The sequence below is a fragment of the Trypanosoma cruzi genome, genomic scaffold (assembly GCF_000209065.1).
Source record: "Trypanosoma cruzi strain CL Brener 1047053516617 genomic scaffold, whole genome shotgun sequence".
NCBI classification, from domain to species: Eukaryota; Euglenozoa; class Kinetoplastea; order Trypanosomatida; family Trypanosomatidae; genus Trypanosoma; species Trypanosoma cruzi.
The window spans coordinates 127,461-153,373 of record NW_001849498.1 but is presented as its reverse complement, the minus strand read 5'-3'; the positions used below and the strand labels follow the sequence as shown (position 1 = coordinate 153,373).

The window sequence follows — 25,913 nt, the reverse complement described above, 5'->3', positions numbered from 1 at the left end:
GACTCAATACTATTGGGCTGCATCCACGAGTTCGCAGGACACGTGATGTTTAGGGGGAAAACCCCCTCTACACATGAATACAGACGCGGATTAGGGATGAGAGGAAACGAAATAAAAGCAACACGAGCAAAAAATATATAAAAAAAGGAATTTCAATGCCGAGATGTTGCGTTCGGTGTTGTGTCTTTGTGTGGGGCCTAAATTTTATTTATTTATTGATGTCTTTTTTTTTTTTTTTTTGCCTTGCGGTGTTTTTCTGCGTATGCCCGCTTTCTTCATCTGTAGGCAGGTGCACGCCGTAGAGCCATCAGAGAGAGAGGGCCTCAGTGAGGTGGGGAGGGTTTGTGTGTGGAGGACAAAACACATAAACTGCCACGGAAGGTGTTCAACAGAAAAAAAAAAAAAAAAAAAATGCCTTCCACTTCGACGCGAAGGGAGCGCAGTAATCTGGGCAAAGGGTCGACTGGGTCTGAGTCTGCAAGCAAGCGACCACGCCGCGAAGTCACGAGTGAGAACAGCAACGCTATTTTATCGGGAACGGTGCTTCACAACAAGGCGGATGCGCTGCTCTTACCGTGGCTGTTTGAGTGCCATCGCGTACTTCGGGCGGCAACTCCGCCCTTCACTGTCAGTGCGGGCTTTATAAAGGAACTTCTCAGCCCCCGTTACTTGAAAAGCAGTCTTAACGGTGTGCAGCAACTGACAGGCTGCCTGTTGTCCGACATTGTGAGACTGAGCAGCGGCCATGCATCCGGCGAGGAGAGGGCCAACATGCTACCGTTTGACACGAACTATGCCGATGATGTCTTGAGTTGTCTGACTTCTCCTTTTGGGCAGGTGGCCCGGGGCGAGGCGCCTTTGAAAACATGCGAGCAATTAATTGAGCGGGCAAGCGTTTCACACATTTTTGGATATTTAATTCCGCAATGTCGCCAGCCGGTACAGGAGCGTCTAACATGCATGTTTGTGGGGGTTCAGCAGGCTGCTGCTGGAGCATTCACAGGGAACGAGGCTCCAGCCACCAGTGACAATACGATCACCATAGTAACTGCTGCGGAAATGGGAAGGATTCTTATTGACATCCTTAACGCAACACGATCCATCACATCAGATGAGCTTGCCCCACTACTCAAAGAGATCGCTGCTGCTTCACCTACTTTACTACGTCGTGCTGAAGCAAATCGTAAAACTGGAAATACTGTTGACAGCAATCCACTTGCAAACGTGGCACGGAAAAAGACTCGTGCCCCTGGTGCCGTTATTGCTGCTCGTGTATTCTTGGAGAAACTGGATGTGATTCATCCCGCCATTGCCAGCTACGTTGTTGAGATGGTTGAACGGGGCGTGAGCGAGGTGGCTGCGGCGGAAGTCACTGGCGACGATGTGGAAAAAAAGCGTCATGGGCTGCGTGGTGTTGGCCGGGCGATGGAATGTCTCGTGGCATTAATGGAACTGCACGTGGATCTTGTCGGCCAACTTATCCCAGGAATTCTCCCATACTTGGAGCATGAAATTACGGATATCCGCTTATTGATTTTGCGTGGTTTTTTCATGGCTTTTGGCGCTCATGAAGCTGCCATCTCGACGTATCGCTCGGCCTTTGTGACGCTTCTCTCACGCTTCAACGACCCCAAACATGCGTTGCGTATTGAAATGGTGCAGCTCGCAGCAAATGCTATCAGCGCCTCCACCCATGTCTCAGCAAGTCTTGCGGAAGAGCGTGTTTGTGAGTTGCTTCCTTTTGTGGAGATGCGCCTAGTGGATCCCCATGCACTGGTGCGTCGCGCGGCGGTAATCGCCTACAGTGATGTTGTTTCGGCCGCTCCGTCGCTCGTCACGTCTGACAGAATGGAGAAGTCTCTTGGACTGCGTGTCGCGGACAAAAACCCCAAAGTTCGCCAAGCTGCGGTTGAGCGGCTTAGCAGCATCTACCAGACACTGCTCTATCCGTGGATGCCGAATGTGGTGATGCAGTGTCTGAACGCCGAGGGGGGCGTTTCGCTGCTGGAGTCAAGTTTTGAATCCATGCTTCCCCCTCCGTCGAGGGTGATGCCCAGCGATGCGTCGTTCACTACTTTTAGTTCATCGACATCCACGGGTCGACGCTCCGCACAGGCAAGTATGGCACTATTTGACTTTGAGAAGGAGAGCGCAACACGAGAGCGCACCTACGTTGATGGATTTGCAAAAATGTGTTCTCACCTGAACTTCAAGAGTTTTAACAAGTTGCTTACCTTTGCCGCAAAGAAGGCACAGCTACGGCTCGCGATCTTACGTCTCTTTCAAATGCGTGCTGAGGTGCGGAACAAAGATCTAAAGTCCTCGGAGGGCCAGGAGATGATTAACAACATTCATCGACTTCTCAACTTTTTGCAGACCATGACACACTCGGAAAAAGGAGAGTGGGATGCCTTGTTTCGATCCAAGGACGACAAGGTTTCCAAGGCGTTTCTGAGCTGCTGTGCCGATAAACATTTCCACTACGCAAAGGAGCGGGAGCTGCTTGTAAAGACCATGAAAGGTCGTGTGGAGGGGCATGTTTTTAGGTTTGTGCAGGAAAGTTTATCTAGGCAGATGATGCTCCCACTTGAGGTGGAGCACGTCAACGAGCTACTTGCACGTCTGCGTGAGGCCTTAAATGGTATATGCAACGACGCAAGGTCAAAAGTGAGTGCGGAGATGAGATGTGAGGTGGAGGGTCTGCTTCGTGCATTACTTGTGTTTGGGCATACCGCTCCTTCTTTTCTTTCGCACTGTGCCGTGCCTCTTGTGGATTTTGTGGAACTTGTGTGTCAAAGCAGCAACACGACAATACCGACTTCGTGGGTGATTCTTCTTTTGGATTGCGTCACTGAGTGGGCCGGCTACGCAAAAAGGACTGTTGTGGACAACAAGGAGCATGACGAGGGCGGTGCATCTGTCAATATGATATCCTCACGTAAGAAAGGCCTCTTCACAACGTTAGGTCGGTTATGTGTTTGCAGCCACGAGCCACTTTTGCGTGACGCTACGCCTGAAATGGTGGGGGCGGTGTGCAAGCATGCCGCCCGCTGCTTTACAGCCTTGGTCGGCGTCAATGGTGCGCAGGAGTCCAAGGCACTCAGCCAGTTGGTGAACTCCATTTTTGCTCGCATCCGTAGCACGACGACTCCAGCGACTTCTAGTGTCGTTGGATGGCTGAAGGCATTGACGGCCTTTGCGAAGAATCGCACCGTAGCACCGCTTCTGCAAGACGAATCACTGACGCGCAGCATCATGGAACTTCTTCTTGCCGCTGTTCGTGACAAAACCGATGCGGAAGATTTAGCCAAAGTCAAAGCAAAGCGAGCCGATGTGCTTCCCATGTCACTTGCCGGGGCGGTTGTAGATGCTGCGACAAAGTGTTTGACGGCAATTGCGCGGTGCCAATCCGCAGACGGTATCGTGACTGCTGTGGCCCCGACGATCAACATCTTGCTGGCTGCTTACAAGGCTGCAAGCGAGCGGGAGTCAAACACTGTTGGGGCATGCCGCCGTCGTATCTCTATTAATCAGCAATTGGCGAAACTGGTGATTTGGCCATCATCTGAAATTGCCAAGGAGCTTGCGGTGGCAGTGGTTCTTTCTGCCGAAGACGAGATGGTTGTGCGCCGTTCTGTGCAGAAGAAGATGACATTTCACATCATGCATAACCAATGCGATATGCGCTATGTGGCTCTTTTGATTCTTACCGTTGTGAGTGAGGAAACAAAAAGCGGATACCAACACCTCCGACTTCTCCTTCAGCAGGTTGGGGATCACCTTCGTTCCAAACAAAGGTCTTCCGGCGCGACACTTTCGTCACCTGAGGCCCTCACTTGTTTCCTCGAGTATACCATTCCTTTTTTGGTCTTCTTCATGGCCCATCATACCTTCTACAGCAGTGAAAAGGAAAACCACTTTGTTGCATATCAACGTGTTTGGCACCTTTTATTTGAAGAACTATACCGCCACGGTACACAATGCGCAAGCTTTGTGGTGGAGCTTCTTGCCCGCATCAAGCAGGCGGATGAGGCGGTTGACAGGGAAAGTCATGCGGCACGTCTGCTGTGCGACTTGGGTAGCCGCGTGATGCAGGCGTGTCTGGGACAACGGCAGATCAGTGCAGAGGCACTCAAGCGGTACCCAGGGCGGGTTCTGTTGCCGACCTTTTTTGTTCCCTCCAAGTCCGCCACAGAGGCACTCAATACCATCTTTCTTGACGAAAAGGTGCATATCTTTCCGCACGCCCCGTTCCGCGCGCCAACGGCAGCGGCTACCGGAGGAGGAGGAGGAGTGGCAGGCGATAGGACGCCTTCTTTGGCTCGTGTTGCGGAAGCAGACGTTGGTGATGATAATCTCGTAGTCACTGCAGCAAAAGCAAAGTTTGATTTGCCTCCTAATGTGCGGCAGCGTATCGATAGGGCGCTAGATGCGTTCATAGGCTCCATGACGCAAGAAGAGATCGTGAAGGTGCTGTGGTCAGAAGTGAAGCAACGTCTAAGGGAGGCGATGGTCGGTGGAGATGACCATGGCGATAGCAACGACGACGAAGACGATGTGGACGAGGCAAACGTCATGGAGTACGCTAAGGAGCAGCTGAGGCAGATTTACGAGAGAGCCCCACCGCGGTGATGGAAGAGGAAGTATTTTTCGTGTGGTTTTATGTGAATAAGTGAGAGGACGGAGAAACGACCACAAGTGACAATAAAGCAAAAAGACAGAAAAGAAAAAAGAAAAATAAAGAGAGGGGTGGATGGCCGCGTTGTGTGGATGCCGCCGGCTTCTCGCAAATAGATATCCATAGAAGACAGAAGAGGAGCTATCGGCCGCAATTTACTTTTTCCTTCAGAGAATAGAGACAGATAGGCAGGACAAGAAAAATACCACAATAAGAGAATAAATAATAATGGTAATAAAAGGGTGGTGGCGGGGTGGATATGGGCGGCAGGAAGGGACTGTTTCAAATACACACAGAGAAAAAAGAGTTGTTTTGATAGACACTCACCCTCTGTTCTTTCTTTCTTTCTCTTTTGTCGTAATTTCATGGAGGAATGCAGCAGCGAAGAGTGAAGGGATGGGGAGGGTTCTGCCCTTTTATTGTGACGCATCTTTAATTCCCTTTTTATTTTTATTTATTTATTTTTTTTGGCTAGTGAGTTGTTCCCCAACCGCAAATGATGAGTTTTTTTCTTTTCTTTTATTGTTGTTTTCCGTCACGTTGCTGCAGTTGTCGTCGCTGCATCTGTTTTATTTTAAGATCAGAAATACCACGTGTTTCCCATTATTCAGGACGAGTGGAGAGGGGCAATACAAACACACAAACACACACACACACAGAGAGAGAGAGAGAAAGAGAAAGTAGCGAGCAGATGAATTCTTCGACCGCAGATCATCTTTACGAACGGGCAAAGCTGCGGAGGCTAAATTTGGACCCGGCGCCTCAGCGGAGTGCGTTTGCTGCGAGGAGTTCAGGACTAAAGTTTGATGTAAAAAAGGCAACTGCATTGGCGAAGAGGTTTAAAAACTACTCTGCGGAGGCGTCGGAGAAAACGATTTTAATGCAGCTTGACACTGTGAGCTTTGGTAAGTTTCTCTCAGAGGCGGCCCATGCCGTTGTGCAATCGCTTTGTCATGGAACAAAGATGAAGCCGGCGGATGCCCATTCTTTTACGGTTGTCTGCTCCGAGGTGCACCAGCGCTACGAGGATTTTTGGGCTTTGGTCCGGAAGGAGTTGAAGGAGAACATCGAGTCTGTTGTTGACACGGGTTCACTCAAGTTGGCTGTGGAGCGTATTGAAGAATATGCATCAACATCAACAACAACAACAACTTTCATTTCTGGGGAAGGAAACGTATCCACAGGAACGACAGCGGTATCTTCAGGGTTATCTGCGCCCCCTTCTGCTGCGGCTAAGGGCGGTCTCACACCTTCACTAAGCAAGTCGCCGGTGGATGAATTTAATCGTCTACGTTTGGTCGCCAGGGTGTTTTGTGAGTGGTGGCTTGTGGGGCTTTTTGATGATGCCAAACCCCTGTTAAACCTATTGAAGTTATTACAAAAACTTGCGGAGAGGAATGCGGCAACGCCAAATTCTCCTCTAGCCGTTGCCACGGTTTTTTCGATCACAGCCCTCATGATACGTGAAGTAGGCATTGAGATACTTGGGAAGGGAAATGCGGCGCTTTCATCTCTCTTTACAGAAAAAAAGGGAGATGAAAATGGTCCAGAGAGGCTCCGTGATCTTCTGGGCCATTGTGGGGTTCTTACAATCGACGAGGACAGTGAAGCGGGAAGGAAGACGGCATTTTTGCTTGGTCCAGCAGGGGCTCGGTTGGCATTCAACGCCACGACAAAGAAGGTGGGACCAGTGGAGAATGCGGTGGCGCATCAGGCTGAGGAGGTGAGCTGGGCGAGGTTGTGCGAGGTTCGCAATGCTTCAGCGGAAAATTACTGCAAAGATGAGGAGAAACGACAGTTTTTTGGGCTTGCATTGGCTTCCACGAAGGCATGCCTTCGAGCTTACAAACAACGTAAAGAGGAGATTGAGAAGTGGTGGCATTCTGTAAATGATCAGGCCGAATTTCGGGGGAAAACCGCGCGCTTCAACAATGATGAAGCAAGGTTTCGTTTTTTTCAGGAACACGTGGAAAGATTGTACGTGGTGTGCGAAAACTTGTTGGGGATGCTGGGGTTTTCTCCTCCGTTACCTGTTGATCTGTCCATTGTTGAACAAAGGGAGGAGGCTGAGGCTGTGCGGATTTCGGTAACCCGAAAATTCCACCCCATTGTAGGGGCAGAGACGCTGAACCGTTTTGGGGACGATGAACAACGCATGTTTTACGAATACGTTCCAGAAATTGAGACGTTGTTGGATGAAGTTTTTCTGTCTTCGTTGACCGCCGAAGAGGCGAAATGGGAGTTGTTTTCACGGCACAGTGTCATTGGCGGAGCAATTGCATCGGGGACTGGAGCAACGACATCATCAGCGTTATCTGCAGTAGGATCTGGGGGAGTTGGCGCACCTGGCGGGTGCGATGGAGGAGACAGCGAGGAGGGCGATACGGACGTGGAAGCGGCGGCGAATACGATGGAGGAAGGCAAAGGCCAATACAACACGGAGACCGTTAAACTAATGGAGCGTCGGCGACTTCGTTTGGCGAAGTTGGGCGTCCCTGCGGCGTTGTTTAATGATTACGCGGAAGTATTGAAGTTGCTTGAGGAACTTGGAGAGTGCACGACCGCAGATGCGATTGATGAATGGTGCGAACGCTTTGTTGGGGAGGCACTTGTACCGCTGCGTAAGTCGTCGGAAAATGTCGTTGGGGCTCGACTGTTTTTCACAAACTGCCGAATGTTGTTGACGCTGGAGCTGCGCCACTTTCTTCGCTTCCGCTACCCCGAGAAGCTTCCGTTCATGGCCCGTTGTGCCGCGATCTTTGATCAGTACTTCCATGATGTTGGGATTTATTTGGGTGGCAGGCTGGAGGCTCAGTGGAGGCGCGAGTATTCCACCTCCACATCGAAAAGGGAGACGAGCACGTCTTGCAGCACACGGAGTGATGAATTCTTGCAGCGTCGTGTGGGGGCCACCGGACGTTACTTATGTGAGTTGATGAAGTTTGGCACTATTTCACCGAGTCGGGTATTAAGCCTTTTGAATATTGCGGTGGAAGACTTGAAACAACCATGCAGTGTTGCAACTATCTGTGCCATCATTCAACACGGCGGTCTTTTTTTGGTTCGCAACCACGCAACACGTCGTGCGGCGGAGAAGTTAATACAGAAACTTAAGACGAACATGATGAACGAAGAAATGAAAGCAGAATGGTCCCATATGGTTACCGAGGCTTTTTCTTTCTTGCAACCGGCAACCCCTTCGCTTGTTGCATTTCCCTCTCCTGCCCAAAAGGAAGAGTCCCCATTAGAGAGGTACGTGCGGTCTCTGCTTCACGAGCGTTTGTGTCCGGATGGGACCAAATTTGTGCTGGACGGGCTGCTGAGGATGCCATGGGATGACGTTGAGAAGAGGGAAATGCTTATTCGCGCTCTGCGTAGTGTACACCAAATGAGTTTGGATGCTGTCCCCCTTTTGGTGGACATTTTAAAGGAACTTGCCCATGCGGATCATATCCATGTGGTGCAGCGTATTTTGTACGAGGTCGCGGAGGATATGCGGCGTGACTTGGAGGTTGGTGCCGCAACCCCGGAACTCGTCACTGGGGGCTCAAGGAAATCTATGATGGTCTCTGAGCCTTACACTACACATCGCCCGTTGCAGTGGCGTCTGGCTGACTGTTTTTTCCTTGCCAACTTTTACCGTGTGCGCCTGGTGTCTTTTCGTTTTGTATGCCACATGTTGTTGATGCTATTGCTATACTTTCCGTTTGTCACGACTCACTGCAACGACTACACTCGTCTGCGGTGTTTTGTTACCCTATTTCGGGAGTGTATCCCGTCTCTCCCTTGGATTGTTAACTCACGTACGGGTGACTTCAACAGGTCAAGATCTCGCACATCACGAAGCGTGGAGCGAATTGCCACTTTACATCAGCTACTTCGGAAGATTGTGGCACAGTTATATCTTTACCGATTTAGTCTTGCGGAGCCACTGCCGTTGCAACTACAAGTTTGCCTAGAGGAGCTCTTGCATCTCCTTAGAGACAACATAGGTCGTGACGAGAGATACCGAGAGACATGGAACAAGCTCCAAGAGAAGCTAAAAGCTCGTGAGAAGGGGTCTCAGAAAGAAGCAGAAGAGAATTCAAAAAACAAGAACTCTCAATTGGGGATAAGATCATCGCAAAAGTTGGTACTCCCAGAGACGCTGGAAGAAGCCCATGCGTACGCGAAGTCTGTGGCGGAAGAAACTGTGCTTCCAGCCAATGCATGGTATGAAAAGGTCTATGAGGCTATTAAAGGCTCTCAAAATGACGAGCCACTTTTTCGCATTTTTGCTGTGGAAAACCAAAAGGAGCTATGTCTGTGCACGTCGGAAGTTGTCCATGCTGAAGACGCGGATGCAAAGAACTCAAGGCATGCGTCATTGGATCTTTTGCCAGAAGATATGGAGCAGGGTGATGAGGTTTCCACCGACCATAGCAGTGACGCGTATGAGGATGAAAATTCCATGGTTCGAGGCATGACCAGAGGTAGCTGCAGCAGTGTCGGGAGCATTAGCGGCTCTAGCTCCTCGGTTTACGAACACGGCTCTGAGAGTCTCAGCGACAGCGATAATGTTGACACGTCAGTCGCTCTTTCTGCTACCGTATCGGATACAACTTCCACAGGCGAGGAAGAGGAAGGGGAGGAAGATGAAGATGAGGAGGATGAGGAAGAAAGTGAGGAAGAAGAGGAGGAGGAGGAGGAAGAGGAAGAGGAGGAAGAGGAGGATGAAGAAGACGGTAGGTTTGCTGCGGCAGAAGCGCTGCGAATTCGGCTTGAGGAGGCTGATCTTGACGCCCAGTTGCGTGCTCTCATGTCGGAAAACCCGCGAGAAACAACGGGCCATGCAGCCAGTGCTGCGATTGCGAGGGGTACGTCTGTGGAGCGTCTCATGGAGCAGGATTTGGTGATGGGTATACGAATGCACCGCCAGCACCAGCGTCAGTGCGCAAAAAATATTTTTTTATTACCCACAACTGAAACGCCGAAAGAAGATACAGTGCAGGAGGTGCGTTTTACGCTTCTGCGGCGCCCTCCCCCTAACACATCGGCTGCTGGGAAGACGGGGACCGCGGGTGTAGCCGCTTCTACTTCTTCTTCTGCCAATACGGCTGTCGCGTCAGCCAACGTGGTGAAGAAGAGTGATTTTGCTGTGCTTAGCATTCCCCGCGGTGCAGAATTTGCCCAGAATGCCATGATGTCGCAGGAGCGTCATCGACAGCAGCAAGAAGAGTTGCGAGAAATCACTCGGCGCATCAATCATATGCATGAGGTTGAGAGAAGTGTTCACGCTGTGATGTCAAAAGAGTCAAAGTAACTCTTTATGAGTGAGTGAGTGTGTTTGTTTGTTTGTTTTTTTTTGCTTGTTTGTTTATAATGAGGGGATGTGTTGATAGGTGGGTCATTGCGAAGGTCAAAGAAAAGTGAACGGGGAGTGTAATTTCGCCAATACTGCGGCCAGTAAAGTGCAAATGCATTTCCGCGAACGATTCTTTTTCGTTTTGTTTTTGTGTGCGTGGGTTCTTGTGTGTCCATCCATCTCGAAGTACTCGGCTTCTTTTTGTTCTTCTTCTTATTATTATTATTACTGTGTATTAGTGTGGGTGACTTATAATAATACCACTCGGATTGCAATTATTCCTCGCTGATGGTATATATATATATATATATATATATTTTATGCAACTCTTTTTCCCTGTTCTATCTTTTATTATTATTTTTTTTTTTCACGCACGCTGAAGGGTGACGGCATAAGCGCCCGACACCCCGCCCCCCCGAGTGAAGCGTTTGGAAAATTTGAGAAGAGGCACAACTTTTTTCGTGGCGGGACGCGAGACAGAGAGGGAAAAGTAAAGGGAAAGGAGGCGGAGAGGAGGCGGAGAGGGCCAAACGGCGACAAAATAAGCCAATAAGAAGAACAAGAAAAGAAAACGATTTCTAGTGGCACCGCTAGTTGGGGGGTGGGCGGGAGGGGGGAAGGGACATGGGCTCAGGGGGCGACATGGCAGTTACGTTCACCGCTGAAAAGAAGGACGCCGGCGAGGAGGACGTCGCTGCTAACATGCCGGAGCACAAGGAGCGGAGTGCAGTTCGTGTCATTGTGCGTGTCCGTCCCTTGTCAACAGTAGAACACGCGGATCCCTCCGTGAAGAACGTCTTGCAATGCCTCAAGGATGGAATTGTCGTTCACTGTGTATTGAATAGGTCGTCGTCTCGCTATTTTGGTGCCCGTCATGCCCAACCACGGCCACAGTACTTCAAAGTTGACGAGGTGTTCCATCCGTACAGTACACAGATTGAGGTGTATGAATCCTGTCGTAGTATCGTGGCCGGTGTATTTGATGGCATTAACGGCTCTATTCTTGCTTATGGTGCAACGGGTTCGGGCAAGACACACACCATGTTTGGCGGTAGCATGAGTGCGGCAGGTGTGATATACCAGGCTATGCAGGACATTCTAGAGGAGAGGGAGCGACTGGAGGTTGAAGATCAAAAAGTAGTCACGGTGCGTTGCACCTTCCTTGAGGTTTACAATGAGGAGGTCTTTGACCTGCTGGTTCCGTCAAACCCCCATGGAAAACGGACACCGCTGAAGGTGCAGGACTTTGGCCAGGATGATGGTATCAAAGACGGAGGGAAGAGTGGGCCTAATCCTGAGAGCCTTATCGTGAAGGGTCTCACGCAAGTTACACCTCAGACGGCGGAGGAATTTGCCAAATTTGTGGAAAATGGTCATGCGAATAGATTTGTGGCGTCTACAGTCGCGAATGCCCACTCAAGCCGCTCACATGCAATTCTCACCGTAGAAGTGGAGGTAAAGGACATCGTGAATGCGTCCGTTGGTACTGTGGGTCGTGTTCGTTTCTGTGATTTGGCAGGCTCAGAGCGAGCTGCTGGTACGACTAACAGTGGCATCCGCCTACAAGAGGGCGGAAACATCAACCGATCCCTTCTAGCACTTGGCGCCGTGGTTCAGGCCTTGGTAAATCGCAATAAGTTCCCGAATCAGTCGAATTATATTCCTTATCGAGGCTCTAAGCTAACGCGTTTGTTGCGGGATTGCCTAGGGGGGAACTGTTGCACTTTAATGCTCTTCTGCGTCAGCCCAAGTAGCATGATGTACGAAGAGACCGTTAACACCATGCTTTTTGCGATGCGGGCAAAGGAGATTCAGTTCTTTGCCACACGTCACGAATTCCGTGTTAATCCGAAGGAAGTAGCCAAGAACCAAGAGGCACTGATCGAAGATCTTCGTTTTGAATTGGCACAGGCGCGTGAGGAGCTGCAGCGTTTGCGAGGGTGCAGTCCCGGCGCCAACTTCAACCGGGGCCTGTGGTCCCGACAAAACTCGCAGGCGCCCGTGGATCCTCCATCTCCGGAGCAGTTTGCATCACCCAGTAAGGGCGACACACTCATTTTATTTCCTGCAACGGCAGTTGGAAGGGGAACGGACGTTCGAACGGAGATATCCGATGCATCGCCTGGACAGACTCACTATGCTACTCGTTTCTCTACTCGAATGACATTGACATCGGAAGGATCCGACGCATACACGGAACTGCAGAAGAAACTGAAACGTTTTTCGGTGGCGAAGGAGCAACTCTACCGAGAGATGCGGGACGCGCAGGAAGCCAACAGTGAGCTTGACATCCGACTCCGGAAGCACAAGTGGAAGCTTGCCCGGTTCCTTTCCACTCGACGAAAGAACGCCTCTGGAGACACCAATGGGGAAAGAATGATGCCTGTGGGTGTGGCAGGTTTACGAATTGCCATTGAGAAGATGGAGGTGGAGTCCGTTGAGCAAGGAGGGAAAATGGAACGACTTTTAGAAAAAATGAACGAGACCGATCGTACCATCGCTGGAATTTGCAAGGAGCTGTTGCGGGAAAAACAACACCCGCTTCTTGAGCTTCTGATGGATAAAGTGAGGGTGCAACAAAGTTGCACTGAAGCGGAGTGCCTCGCGGCCCACTACCACCAGGAATGTCGCTCGATCATGAACCGTGAAGAAGAGTACGCGCAGGCGCTGAGTGTATGCGTTTCCGTTATACGCCACATGCTTCCGTTAGCCTCTAATTTTCCAGCCATTCGGGAGGAGGCTCAGCTGGCGCTCATGTTTGCTAATCTCCCCTCTCTTTCTACGACCGACATGATTTCCGTCTTTGAGAGATCCATGAAAACAGGGAATGTCCCATCCACATCTCTTCTTGACTCGCAGCGGGCATTCTCATTTGTGGAAACCGTAGAGGCACGCCTACAGCGCCTAGTGGAGGACCATGAAAAAAGGAATTCTGCGGCACGTCAGCCGCTCCAACGTCGATTACAGCAGCAGGCCAAGGGAACCTCCTCCAGCAAAGTCTTTGGAAGAATTGCCAGTCAAGGGAAAGGCCGTACGCAGATGCCGACGAGGCCACCACGTTTGGGCCAGGAGACACTTTTTGCCCAGCACGGCACAACATCGTTGCGTCAATCGGCATCGAGTGAATCTACGGCGCGGAAAAAGTCGTTAGGTTTTAATTCAACAGCCTCCGCGAATGAGAAAAAAGTCAAGTTTGTAGAATTTACAAAGAACACGGTGCCAATTGTCCCCCCACAGCAACCACAACGCCGCAACGGCAGTGGCAAAGTTAATTCTGTGACGAGATCCACATCAAGGTCTATGAAAGCAGCTACGATGCCGGCTAAATTTGGTCGTTCACACACCGCAACGGAGGCTCTGCACATCAACAGGCCCAACACTGGGAGTATATCGCCATTTCTAACTCGGGTAAACATTCAAGAGCGATTTCAAAAGCCACGAAACTTGCCATCACCAAACCGCGCTGTTCCCTCCCGAAAGGAAAACGACACTAAAATGCCGTTGCGACAGAACCATGTAGCGTTTCAGGTGCCTGATAATGGACGAGCTTTGAGTGTTCCGCATGAGCGACTGAGGAAAAGCGACCTCGAGGAGCGATTTACGAGGCTTCTCACTGAAGTACAGCAGTGGAAGAATGACAATGCCGCCACAAGGAGCAACCATACACCAAAACAAGCGGCCAATGACAACGAACGGAGAACTATGCGCGAGGCTCGAATTATAGACAATTCTCATGCGTGAGTGCGGAATCCCAAAAGTAAGAAAAAGATGCTTAAAACGAATGAAGAGCGAGAAATGCAAAAAAAATAAAAATAAAAAAAATAAAATAAAGTAAAATAAAAAACAAATAAAAAACAGATAAAAAACAAAAGACAACAACAAAAACAACAAAAAAGGATGATAAAATCTCTGTACTTTTACTCACATGCTATTTGACGCCCCTATTTTTTAAAATTGATTCTCTAGAGGCTTATGGAAGGTGGTTCCTGACCAGATTGGGCTCAGTAAAAAAAAAAAAAAAGAAAATGACACTTTTTGTTTAAGTGCGCCCGATTTTTTATTTATCAACTGCTTTTTTTGTTGTTGTTGTTTTGTTTTTTCTTGGGTTTTTTTTTTTTTCTTTTTTTTTTGTGAATGGCCTCTGCGACACAGAGTCAGGCGCAGGGAAAGGGCAAGGAAAGCACAGGATAGGGTTGTTGCACGCGTCCAAACGTAAAAGAAAAAGAAAAAAAAAAAAAAAAAAAAGGAGAAGCAAAGAAAATAGGAAGAGAGGAGCGAATAGACATGTCTTCAAAGAAAAATAACGAAGGGGACATCACTTCCAATGGGTCGGACTCATCGTCGGTGGTGTATCAAGCGCCATTTCCCATCACAGGCCCGGAGGTTCAGCATGGGGGTCGAACCTACCGGCTTGTGACAAAAAAGGACTTTTTTACGTTTCGCGAATTTGCCGATTCCCTGGACGGCTTTGAGATGCAGTACAACCGCCAAAATGAGTTTATTTCTTGGAATAAGAAAGTGGCGGGAGAGCCGATGCGCATCATTAAGGTGTTTGGCGTCCTTCCCAATGTACTTCCGGCGACGCTGTACGATATGCTACAGGATGCAACGTTCCGTGCATTGTGGGACACTCACCGCATTGATGCGTTTCGTATTGTGAAACTTGACGAAAACAACGATATAGGTTACTACGCGGCTAAAAGTCCGGTACCTGGAGTCTCAAACCGCGACTTTGTAAATCAACGTGCGTGGATTAACTCGGGAAATAATGAGTATGCCATCTTCAATACATCTGTTCCCCATCGAGACGTGCCAATTGATTACCTGAAGGTAAATAAGGTTAGCAGTGATTCGGTGGTGCGTGGGATTTCAAAGATAACGGGGTATTTGATTCGTCCCTGGGTGGATAATAAAGGTGCGCTTGGTTCCTGCATCACTTACGTCACACAGTGTGACCCTGGCGGTTGGATCCCCGCACCGTTGATTAACTACATCAGCACCAAGGTTGCCCCCAGCACGCTCAAGACCGTCGCACAGGCAGCAGCACAGTTTCTGGAGTGGCTACCGAAGCAGGAAAATTACGTTAAGGATTGGCCTGAAACAGCGGATCCATTTGACACACCCGTGAAGAACGAGACAATTGCGTTTGCAAAAAAGAAATGGAGTGCAAATGGACACTTGGACAAGAAACATGCGAGCGATGAGAGGTTGGTGCAGTGATATCTCTATGCAGTTTTAGCGCAGTATGAATAATAAATACGAAAAACGAGCGAAAAATAGTTGAAAAATAAGAAGAATTCTGAGTATGAGCAGGTAATAAGCGGTTTTTGTGAAACCCTCAAAAGGAAGATGGGTTGAAGCGATATAAAAAAAAAAAAAAAAAAAAAAAAAAAACATTTTTGCTGTGAATTATATGTTGGAATATTTAGAATGCTTAGGAACCAGACGAGAGTACAATTTCTTGTTTGTTATCTAGGCGCATTTGTTGTTGGTGATCGTCCTTTTTTTTTTTTTTAATCTTTTTTTTATTGTTTCCTTTATTTTTCTGTGGGTGTACATTAACACATCATCTCGTGGTATACAATTAGTTTTGCTCCCCGTTTATATGCTGGCGACCGTTTGCACTTTTTTTTTTTTTTTTCCCTTGCGGAGAAAGAAAATTTTCCTGCTCTGCTGTCTCCACGTCGTTCTTTTTTTTTTTTTTTGATACAGAAGAAATGTGCGTGTGTATGTGTGTTTTTTCTTCTTCTTCTTCTTTGGAGTTTAATTGCTGAGTTGGTCTTATGTGTTGTGATGCCTTCTTTCCACAGTGTGTGTTTTCTCTCATTTTATTTCCTCTGCGGCAGAAACGCTGCGGGGCGGCAAGAAGAGGGGAGCCATTGCGGTAAGAAGCAGCGGAAAAGGAGGGGATTGACGTGCGTCCTTTTTTTTTTTCTTTTTTTTTTTTTTGTTGTTGTTTGGCAGCCGGTGCCGTCCAAATTTTATTATTATTTAAACCCTTTGCGTTTCCAGGCCGCCGTCGCTCTATCTGTGACGGAGCCGCGACATGCGGGGCGACAATTCCGCCGCCGCAAAGGGGTCAAGCAACAGCGGCGAAAAAAAGAAAAGGACACAATCACATCTTTGTGAGACAGGGGTCGCAAGCGCGGGCAAGAAGCGGAGCACGATCAGCTGCTTTCCATTGCCACCCCATGATTCAACAACAGACAACACCGAGCCGCCTTCCGTGCGGGTTGCCGCTGCACGACAACATGTGATGAGCATCGACAAGGACTCCAGTGTGACCACTCCCGTGATGGGAACAACCATCAGCAGCGCGACTGGTTCAAGGAGCGGGGTGCTGATTACAGACCCGTGGGTGATTTTACAACCACAACAGCCACCATTTCTTCGTGGCTGGGCCGCGCAACGGAGTAACACAAGGGATAGCAACAACGCAAAGACGGCCGAAAGGTGTGTCTTGCCACGCACAACTACAAAGAGCACGGCTACAATTCCAACACGGATGAATTTTTGCCAGGTTGCACACGAGATTTTGAAATCAAACACCGTTGAAAACGATGCATGTTTTGATGATGGCCGTGTTCGAAAATTGCAGCGCCTGGAGTTGCATTTTGCCTCTCCGTCGGAGAGGAAGCAGGATTTTACTCGTGTTGTGGATCCCTACACGGAGACGATGCGGCGTTTGGAGGAGGAGCATCATCGACGTTTTCGTCGGGCTCTTTATAGACTGCAACAGATACACCCAGACCCCTGGTGGCGTCTGCAGTCATCGGTTTACTACGACGTTGGCGTGCCTGATTTATTGGCATGCGATGAAAATCTTCTCTTTTCCCGTGTGGCAGGGGAGGTGCGGGATGCCGGTGTTACGTGGCTCTCCTTGAAGAACGCCACCTTGTAAGTCTTGTGCTTTTAGGGTGTCGGGTATGGACTCTCACGGATAATACGTGCCTTACGATTGCTGTCTAGATGTGTATTTGAGACGTTGACTGTACATTGATCAAGAGAAAAGAAGTGGGGAAGTGAAAAAGGAAAGGATGTTTTTTTTTTTCTTGTGAGTAGCCAAGGGATGCATAGAAAAGAATCGAGTTGAGAGAAGGTGAAGTGTTTTTTGCTGTTGGCTCCAGTTTTTGTATTCACTTTCCCCCTTTTTTTTTTTTTTTTTTTTTGCGTAGCCGCTACCTTGTGGGCGCAGTGCTCCAGGAAAAAGATACCACAGTTAGAAGTGAGGAGAAAACAAGTGGGTGAGCCAAAAGGGCGGGAGAGAGAGAGAGAGAGACGGAAGAACAACATCAGGAAGAAAAGGGATCGTGTGGGTCATGATGTTTGTGTCCACGTCGTACGAGTCGAAGTTAATTGGCGACGAGGGTCTGTATGCTGCTATTGAGGCCGCTCGTCTGGCGCGCTCTCTGCGTGGCGCGACAATACGTCCGCATGTTAGGGGAAACCCGTTGATCAACCCGAACAGCATTTTGCTCGCCAACACGCCAAAGAGGTGGGAAGCACGTTTACTCAGTGAGAAAGCGGAGCAGGAGATACTCGAGGCAATCAGCGGCGGTGACAAGGCGGTTTCACAATACCTTCAGCAGGTTCAAATTGCCATCCCCGAAGAAAAGGACTTGGAGAAGCTGCGTGCGGTTGTGCCCCGCATCCATCATATCCAGCCTCATCCAGTGATGAGGTTTGATGATGCCAAGCGACTCATTCAGCTGATGTCGTTACACGGTGCCAACATCACATGCCTCAACTTTGGAAATGGCGCTCTTATGCCAAATGATCACACAGAGGCTTCACCTGCCGAGGTGATGGCAAAGATGGAGGAGTTGAAACAGCGTTTTCCGCTACCCACACCAAAGCCGAAAAAGACTACTGACAGCGAAGAAGAAGAGGAAGAAGAGGAGGAGGATATCGACCTCAATACTAATGAAGAACTACAAAAATGGTGTCAAAACCAGCAGTTGGAGTATACGGATTACAACCAAGCCATTCGTCTTCGGGCAGCATACGAACTGGACGCCTTTCGCAACATTTGTGAGATACTCATGCATGATAAGAAGGTTCGTGTCTTGTTGCTGGGTAAAAATCGGCTAGGGGCGCCTAATGAGGAGGAACGTGTCTCACTCATCCCACTGCGTCTCCTGGCGAAGGTTATTGATGCAAATGAGACCATCAAAGTCCTGGACTTGAGTAGCAACGAGTTGGGAGCACACGGCTTTGGTATTATCGGCAAGGCCCTCACGAAGAATATTGCTATTGTCTCACTTGACCTTTCCGACAACCAACTTGGTATGCCGGTGCCGGATCTGGACGAAGATCCCGAGTACCAGGAAGAGGATCCTGTTTTTGGCGAGACATATAATGGACTGGAGGCAATCAGTGAGGTGCTGAAGAAGAACAAATTTTTGCGTCACCTGCGCTTGCGTTATAATCAAATTCACAGCGGTGCGGAGGGAGAGGAACCACCTGTGGCGGATCCAACGGAGATGGATCCGGAGAATGATGCCACCACACCGGATGTAGACGGATGGCAGGATCTGCCACTTTGGCGACTTGTCGGTCCTTTGCGAGAGTATCACCGACTACGGGCACTTGACCTTAAGGGAAACGCACTGGGCCCCGAGGGTGCCCGCATGGTTGCAACCGCTCTTGCTGAAAACCATTCCGTTGAGATGCTCGATCTCACAGACAACGGCATTGGGTTCCGTGGACTGCACTACATAGCAAAGCTTGTGTTGACATCACCGCACAGCGTTCTTCACACGCTTATCCTGCGGCGAAATAATCTTGCCGGTAAAAAAGGAAGTAAGGCGCAAAGGAAGATGGCACTGGCCGCCATGGAAGCAATGAGTGTGGCGCTGAATGGAAACACCAAATTACGTCGTTTGTCGATTGCGGGCAACTACCTTGGTCCCACCCTGTGCGCCGCCATGTTGTCTACTATCAGTACGGCCTCCGCATTGGAAGAGTTAGATCTCGAAAGTAATGATGCCTGTGGCGATGTGACCGCACCGCACGATACGACGGTGATGCACCTCATAGCTTTGGCGCTTTATGGAACGGCTCTACGCGGCAATCGCCCATCGTTGGCGGTGTTGCGTCTCGGCAGCAATAATATTCAAGCGGCAGGCCTACGTGTTTTGTTCCCGTCCTCTGCCACAATGCCAACCTCTCTTCGTGAAGTGGACCTCAGCCGTAACAACATTCGTGACGGTCTTGAGGCCGTGAATCATCTTTTGATTAGTTCTCCGGTACTGCATCGACTTGCCTTGGCGTACAACAGCATTACAACAGCTCCCGCACTACATCGGGGCATTGATGCGAACGAAAGCTTGTGCGAACTGGATATCTCACACAATAAATTGGGTTCCCTGAAGGAACAATACTGTAGCGACCCACAGGCGCAAGTGAGGGGAGTGGAGGAGTTGTTGCAGGTATTGATTAAGCACCCATCACTTGAATATGTAAATCTCAGTTACAACGAGTTTGAGGGTGTTCATGGGCCCCTTCTTGCCGAGCTTTGTAGTGGGAACAAGTCTAACAATTCTCTGCGGCGAATTGACCTCAGTGGAAACCCGGAAATCAATCAACAGGATATTGATCAGATGGTGCAGGCACTGGCAACAAAGCCTGGCATTGAGGCCTTCTACATTTCCTCTTCGTACCCAGCACAGGTAGAAAAGGTTGCGACCTTACGCCCAGTTGGCCAAGATGCTGTGCTCGATCCCGCAGCACAACGCCATCAGCAGCTGTCACTCTTGAAGCTCTTGCAGGAGACAGTCTACCAGAGTCCCTCACTAATTGACATTAACTGTGACTTGCAAAAGGGCGTCTTGTCTGAAGAAGACACCGGCACCGACGAGGGCGAAGTGATTGGAGAGATGCGACGGCGTCTGCTGCTGAATGCGATTTTGATGCCATATAGAAAATAAAGTGCATATGCATGTTTGTCTACGTGCTTGCATCAAATGGAGGAGGCAGAGCGGGAACCTCTGCGCACGCATCCATTACTACTGTTTTTTATTATTATTATCCTTGTGACCAATTTTTGTACTTGCACCCGGCACATAATCACACAAAAAGAAAAAAACACGCCAACAATGTAAAAAAGAAAAGAAAACATATATATATATATATATATATATATATATATATATATATAGGTAATTCGTAAATACGCAAATAAAAACGCGCGCGCGCGCGCGGTATTTCTTCCAAGGATGGTGATGAGGAACGGGAACAAAATGTGGAGGGCTACTCACGCTCCCAGAAATGAACATGTATGATAGGCCGAAGGGAAGGAAGTGCATCGGGTATTTTGGAAAGACCGCGGCGTGAAAGAAGAAAATCTTTTTTTTTTCTCCCATTTGGCCACGTGTACAATGCCTGAGTCCACCGCGGAAGAGGCATCCTTCCCTTGTTACGGTGTAACGTATTTTTTTCTTTTATGTTTTTGTTCTCTTTCTCTTTCTCTTCTCTTTTCCGTTGTCTGCATTTGTCTTTTTTGCCTCACTTTCACCGTCTGACTTTTTTTTGGATTTCTTCTTTTAACGACACACGGACATACAGCTCTGTGATAATACGGGAATAGTGTGGCGATGAGGATTGAACACTGCTCCTTTTGCGGGGCTCCGATCTACCCGGGGCACGGTCAAATGTTTGTGCGCAATGACTGCAAGGTATTCCGCTTCTGTGCCTCGAAGTGCCGCAAGAACTTTGGCATGAAGCGCAACCCCATGAAGCTCAAGTGGACCAAGACATTCCGCAAGGCGAACGGCAAGGAGCTTGCGGTGGATAGCACAATGGACTTTGAGCAGCGCCGACACGTTCCTGTCAAATACAACCGTGAACTGCTCCATGACACTTTGAAGGTCATGAAGCGTGTGGAAAAGATCAAACAGAAGCGCCAGGAGGCGGTATGGAACAAACGCATGGAGAAGGCTCGTCTGCAGGAGCGTCGCGACGCCGCTGTGGCCTTGAAGCACAATATCGACTGGATCGAGGATAGCGAGGTGAAGCACAAGGCGCGCGATGACTTGGTGGCGGTTCAGCAGGAGGTAGAGGCCAAGCGGCAGCAACGGCGTGAAGCCGCCCGCAAACGTTTGCAGAAGCAGCGGGAGATGGAACGTGCCGCGGGGTTCACACCCTTTTCTTCTGTAAAGAAGTGGAAATAGAGAAAAATGTGGAAGTGAAACATGTGAGTGGCTGCCGGGGATGAAATGATTATTGTGATAACGATGGGGAAGGACACACACACACACACAGAAAAAAAAAAGAAAACATATACATAACTTCTTTGTTTTTCGGAACGTGTAAGAGGGGATGGGGGAAAGGATGTATGAATGAAGAAAAAAGCCACAGATGACATGCGTATCCGGTAGTACTATTTGTGTGTTTGTAGGGAGAATAAAAAAAAAATGTAATGGCCTAATGAAGGCCACAAGTCGAATAAGTATTCATTAAACAAGGGAACAAAGCAAAGTTGGAAATTATTACACACGCATCTTGCTTGTGCCCTTTTGATAATTGAGGGGCTGGTGGCGATGGTGCTGTATTTTTTTTTTTTTTTTTCAGCTGCTTATTTCCGGTCTCTTTTCTTACAGATATCGCCATTGTTCTCTTTTTCCCTCTTTTTTTTTTTTTTTTTTTTTTTTTTTTTTTTTCATTTTTAAAAAATTGAATTTGTTATTTTTACCTTTTATCTCCCTTATATTTTACTTGCGGACAAATAGCGTAAAGGAGAAGAGAAAATCCGCCTTTTTCCTTCTTTCCGCGTGGGTGTGTTTCTCCCAGGAAAGATAGGGGGAGGTGTGGAAAATGGTTATAACTCGTTCGCAGTCGAGAAAAGAGGCTCGTTCTCTTATTTGTACGAGCAATGGCAGCAAAGACGATGCACCGGGTGTCGTGGGTGACGACAATCAGAACTCGACCCAGGAGCGCTTGGGCCGGGGTTGCCGCATTCCTCGGGAGCCCCCCGCGTCGTACGACTCAATGTACGTCAGGAAGGCCCTATTGCCATCAGTGAGGCGACGTGCGGAGCATGAGGAGCTGCAAATCAACTCCCGATACCCGCAGCGGGATGCAGCTAAACGGGCTGTTCTCAGGATGAGTTCAACTCTGCATTCATTGGGTGAGCGCACCAGGAGGAATTTCTGGCCTCTGGAGGACGATAATGGCGATGGCGACGATGAAAGCAGTTCAAACGACGGAAGTGAAGATGGCAGTGCATCCTTTCAGTCACTTGGGAGGAAATGCAATGGCAATCGGTTTACAAACTTGTCCCGCAAGCGCGTCCGAGAGCCATCCATTAACTCCTTTATCACAGATGACTCATTGCGAGAAGGATCTAATGGACGGGGAAAAGATGCGGATGAAGAATTGCTTGTGGAAGACCCATCTTCTCTTTCCTCGGCGGAAGGATGTATAAGCGAAGGTGAGGGACGCCGTGTGTTCAGGAAGGCCAAAGAGAGTACAGTAAAGCATATTCCCATAAACCACTATCTTGACGAAGTGATGAAAGCTTCTGAAAAAAAAACCAAGAAGGGAGACAAGCAGAAAGGCAAAACGCATCGGCGTCGCATGGAGGACATGTTTCTTGGCCTCAATGAAGCGCATGGTGGTCCGGTAGGTGCAGGGAAAGGTGGTGAAGGGCGGTCGATGACGGAGACACCCGCACCGCTTGGTGACATCACCCCACTGCATATTGACACCTCAGTTTCTTTTGAAAAAGTGGGCGGCCTGCCTGGTCATATTGTGATGCTGCGCGAAATGGTGCTTTTTCCCCTTCTATATCCGCATTTATTGCAGACGATGAACTTAACGCCGCCACGTGGGGTACTTTTTGTTGGACCTCCAGGAACAGGCAAGACACTTATGGCTCGGGCATTGGCAAATGAGGCTGCAAGCTGTGCGCAGCGTAAGATTGCCTTTTTTATGCGCAAAGGTGCTGACATTCTTTCCAAGTGGGTTGGTGAGAGTGAACGGCAGCTTAGTCTTTTGTTTGAAGAGGCAAGACGCCGACAACCGAGCATTATCTTTTTTGATGAGATCGATGGATTGGTGCCGGTACGCCATGCCAAGGCGGAGCAGTCACAGGCGGCACTTGTTTCCACACTTCTTGCCCTTATTGATGGGCTGGACGACAGAGGCCAGGTTATTGTCATCGGCGCCACAAATCGTCCCGATACGATTGATCCGGCACTTCGTCGACCAGGGCGACTCGATCGCGAGCTTTACTTTCCTCTTCCCGATGCTGCTGCACGTCGACACATTCTTTCTATTGTGACACAGCCAATACTTCCATTGGACCATCCCGATCGGAATGCGATTATGGAAGAGCTTGCCACACGCTGCGAGGGTTGGTCGGGTGCCGAGATTCAAGCCCTCTGCACAGAAGCAGGACTTAACCGCCTGCGAACGAGCCTGCCTCAGCTTTACGTCACCAGCCGGAGGTTACAAATTCCTAACAATGCCCTTACCATACAAAAAGAGGATTTTTTTGTGGCTGCCCAGCGTTTTAAAACCTCTGTGCGTCGTGGGACGGAGTCTATTGTAAAAGGTCTTGAGGAGCATCTTGAACACTTGCTTTACAGTACTAGAATGAAGTTGTTGTCGCATGTGGCGTCGATGTGGCCAAGTGCGGCAACGGCACTTGCAAATGAGCGACGAGATTGCAGTAATGCAAGCGATGCGGTACGGGAGTTAATTGGCTTTCCCATTCCTCATACTGTAAAGCCAATGTTGCTGTTTTTAACTTCTTCCGTTGAGAGAAACTTGTATGGTGTCGAGTCGTATGAATTTGCCCTGGAGAAAGCTGCCCTGGCTTTTATCAAGGCACTTCCATCAATTCGTATTTTTACCTTGAATCTTCCTAACCTCGTGGTGGACCGCGGAAGTGCACCGATGATGGTAACGGCTACAGGTTCTGCCGTGCCTGAGGGAGGTGCGGGTAACTTTGAGGAGCTTGGTTTTCCACTGAATAACAGCTTCACCTCGGGCCATATTTACTCTTGTATAATGGCCATTCAGCGCTCCTCTGGTCCATCGCTGGTTCTCCTACAAGGGTTGGATTTATGGCTGGCAGAGTATGGCTACCCCATCACTAATGAAGAGGGCAATGAAGGCGATGGGACGGATGAAGAGAGAACCCAACACAAGAAACAAATGGAATCATTCTGTTATTATCTTGCTCTTCTTCGTGATTCGGATGTGTTGATCGTTGCCCCTACGCTTCACTGTGACGTTCTCTCTCGATTCTTTGGTGGGACGCGGCTAAATACACAAATACACAAAACAGTCGGCAATGTTCCATGTGCACCCTCAGTTGATGATTTGCAACGTTTTCTGCAATACGTGATTCATGTGGTGGAATTGGCGTTATTACACTGTACGCATACCGTGTGGGAAGAATTACATGAAGATATTTCGCCTCCACCTCCACCCTCCATGGAAGAAGTGCGTGCGGCCCGCCATGGCACACTTGAGTTATGGCGGCGTGTGGAATACCGCCGGCGTCAGTTACGTTATGTGTTGTCGAAGTGGCTGGGTCAATACCTTGTTTCTCGCAAGTTTTCTATTCTTTGCAGTGCCGACCTTGACTTTCACACCGAGCCATGACCTCTATGATGAGTGGCGGCAACACACCCAGGGAAGCCGAATTGGTCTGTGTGATGTGATGGAGAAGCTTGAGAACGAAGAGTATACTAGCCTCTCTCAGTACCATGACGACATTGACATGCTCGTGCGGAATGTACGCACCTTCTTTAGGACGCGCTCTTCAACGGACCAGCGGTACCGCAGTCGCGCTCTCGAGCTGAAAGAGACAACCGTGCTGAATCTGTACAAGATCAATCGTAACGTTGTGCAGTTCTGTGAGCAGTACAAGGATCTAGCGGAACCTGACGTCTCATTATCCTCTCTTTCTCCAAATGACGATGTGAAGCCGAGGATCGAAGAGCCGACGGAATCCAGAGCTGTGCAGAGCACGGTGAAAGGCAAACGAAAGCCGTATCGTTACTACCGTGATCGTCGTCGACGGCGTCGCAGGGTCCGAAAAACCCCTAAAGTACGTGAAAATGATAACTTGCATAAGATTGGGGATGAGAATGAGGAGGAAACCACGAGGGAGGAGGGGCGCAGTGCTAATAGGGACGAGCTGAAGACGGAGCCGGCTGCCCCTGAGGCCCTCCCAAGAGACGAGGAGGAGGTGGACGATCACGCGGTCATCGTTGAGCGCAACGGCATTAATTCCTCCGATTTCTCTTCTTCCATCGCACAGTGTGACAAGGCGGCGGAAATCCGCGTCTCAATGGAGATGTTGCGGGGCCTTTCTTTTCTTGAGTTACATGGTGTCTTTCAGGCCGCGATGTCTCTGCTAGAGGAAGAGGTTAGCAGACGACGTAATCAGCAGCAGACTGTCTCGGTTTCGCCCTTTACGGGAACGAGTGAAGTCGGAAGTACCTCTTTTTTCCTTTGGATGTTGGAGGAGGCGGTGCGCGCAGCCGTGAAAGAGAGAAGAACAAGCGACTAATAATGAAGAGAACATGAAGGACAATTCTATGGCGTGCGATTACAAATACAGAAATAATAGAGAGTAGGGGGAGAAAAGACCTGGTGGTGCCGGTCACTGTCGTCTTCGTGGTGCCAGGGTCAATTGCCCCGTATTGTCGGGGGAGCCAGGAGCCAGCAACGTTTCTCTCGCGGGGCCATTGTTGTTCGCGCAGAGCTGACGGCAACAGCCAGCACCCGGGCCTGCCGCGTCTTGCAGGGACACAGCCGTAACGCCATGACGGCTGGGGGCACGTGTCACCGCAACGCGGCTCAAGAGGTTTGGTCGAGAAAAAGAGAGGAAAAGAAAATCGGGCTGAAAGAAAGAGATGAACGCGCAAATGCTGA

General features: G+C 49.3%; 7 protein-coding genes and 1 pseudogene across 7 annotated transcripts, besides 26 other annotated features; all 8 read left to right on the top strand.

Annotated features, from left to right (window-relative positions):
* Positions 1-7,356: part of a sequence feature (heterozygous, Esmeraldo-like haplotype) that runs on past the window's edge.
* Positions 199-240: a sequence feature (AT_rich).
* Positions 393-412: a microsatellite.
* On the top strand, positions 412-4,632 carry Tc00.1047053510101.300 (hypothetical protein, conserved; the record flags this gene model as incomplete). The annotated part of the gene is made up of 1 exon (XM_816146.1): positions 412-4,632. The coding sequence occupies one exon, from the start codon at positions 412-414 to the stop codon at positions 4,630-4,632; it is 4,221 nt and encodes a 1,406-aa protein (XP_821239.1).
* Positions 5,120-5,147: a sequence feature (AT_rich).
* Tc00.1047053510101.290 (hypothetical protein, conserved) lies at positions 5,370-9,980 on the top strand (the record flags this gene model as incomplete). The annotated part of the gene is made up of 1 exon (XM_816145.1): positions 5,370-9,980. One exon carries the CDS (start codon positions 5,370-5,372, stop codon positions 9,978-9,980), a length of 4,611 nt encoding a protein of 1,536 aa, XP_821238.1.
* Positions 7,357-7,631: a sequence feature (areas merged during assembly that could not be assigned to a particular haplotype. This can correspond to areas where the two haplotypes were merged or to regions with more than two copies in the genome that were merged during assembly.).
* Positions 7,632-12,369: a sequence feature (heterozygous, Esmeraldo-like haplotype).
* Positions 9,291-9,400: a sequence feature (CT-rich).
* Positions 10,002-10,036: a microsatellite.
* Positions 10,315-10,339: a microsatellite.
* Positions 10,369-10,390: a sequence feature (AT_rich).
* Positions 10,496-10,548: a sequence feature (CT-rich).
* On the top strand, positions 10,647-13,763 carry Tc00.1047053510101.280 (kinesin, putative; the record flags this gene model as incomplete). Its single annotated transcript, XM_816144.1, has 1 exon — positions 10,647-13,763. The coding sequence occupies one exon, from the start codon at positions 10,647-10,649 to the stop codon at positions 13,761-13,763; it is 3,117 nt and encodes a 1,038-aa protein (XP_821237.1).
* Positions 12,370-12,740: a sequence feature (areas merged during assembly that could not be assigned to a particular haplotype. This can correspond to areas where the two haplotypes were merged or to regions with more than two copies in the genome that were merged during assembly.).
* Positions 12,741-25,654: a sequence feature (heterozygous, Esmeraldo-like haplotype).
* Positions 13,822-13,875: a microsatellite.
* Positions 14,095-14,152: a microsatellite.
* Positions 14,237-14,283: a sequence feature (T-rich).
* On the top strand, positions 14,307-15,242 carry Tc00.1047053510101.270 (hypothetical protein, conserved; the record flags this gene model as incomplete). The annotated part of the gene is made up of 1 exon (XM_816143.1): positions 14,307-15,242. The coding sequence occupies one exon, from the start codon at positions 14,307-14,309 to the stop codon at positions 15,240-15,242; it is 936 nt and encodes a 311-aa protein (XP_821236.1).
* Positions 15,389-15,416: a microsatellite.
* Positions 15,524-15,569: a sequence feature (A-rich).
* Positions 15,946-15,971: a microsatellite.
* On the top strand, positions 16,069-16,923 carry Tc00.1047053510101.260 (hypothetical protein, conserved; the record flags this gene model as incomplete). The annotated part of the gene is made up of 1 exon (XM_816142.1): positions 16,069-16,923. One exon carries the CDS (start codon positions 16,069-16,071, stop codon positions 16,921-16,923), a length of 855 nt encoding a protein of 284 aa, XP_821235.1.
* Positions 17,171-17,191: a microsatellite.
* Positions 17,342-19,951, top strand: Tc00.1047053510101.250 (hypothetical protein, conserved; the record flags this gene model as incomplete). Its single annotated transcript, XM_816141.1, has 1 exon — positions 17,342-19,951. The coding sequence occupies one exon, from the start codon at positions 17,342-17,344 to the stop codon at positions 19,949-19,951; it is 2,610 nt and encodes an 869-aa protein (XP_821234.1).
* Positions 20,141-20,181: a microsatellite.
* Positions 20,455-20,535: a sequence feature (A-rich).
* Positions 20,618-21,193, top strand: Tc00.1047053510101.240 (60S ribosomal protein L24, putative; the record flags this gene model as incomplete). Its single annotated transcript, XM_816140.1, has 1 exon — positions 20,618-21,193. The coding sequence occupies one exon, from the start codon at positions 20,618-20,620 to the stop codon at positions 21,191-21,193; it is 576 nt and encodes a 191-aa protein (XP_821233.1).
* Positions 21,635-21,689: a microsatellite.
* On the top strand, positions 21,837-25,541 carry Tc00.1047053510101.230 (annotated as a pseudogene).
* Positions 25,655-25,754: a sequence feature (areas merged during assembly that could not be assigned to a particular haplotype. This can correspond to areas where the two haplotypes were merged or to regions with more than two copies in the genome that were merged during assembly.).
* Positions 25,755-25,837: a sequence feature (areas merged during assembly that could not be assigned to a particular haplotype. This can correspond to areas where the two haplotypes were merged or to regions with more than two copies in the genome that were merged during assembly.).
* Positions 25,838-25,913: part of a sequence feature (haploid, Esmeraldo-like haplotype) that runs on past the window's edge.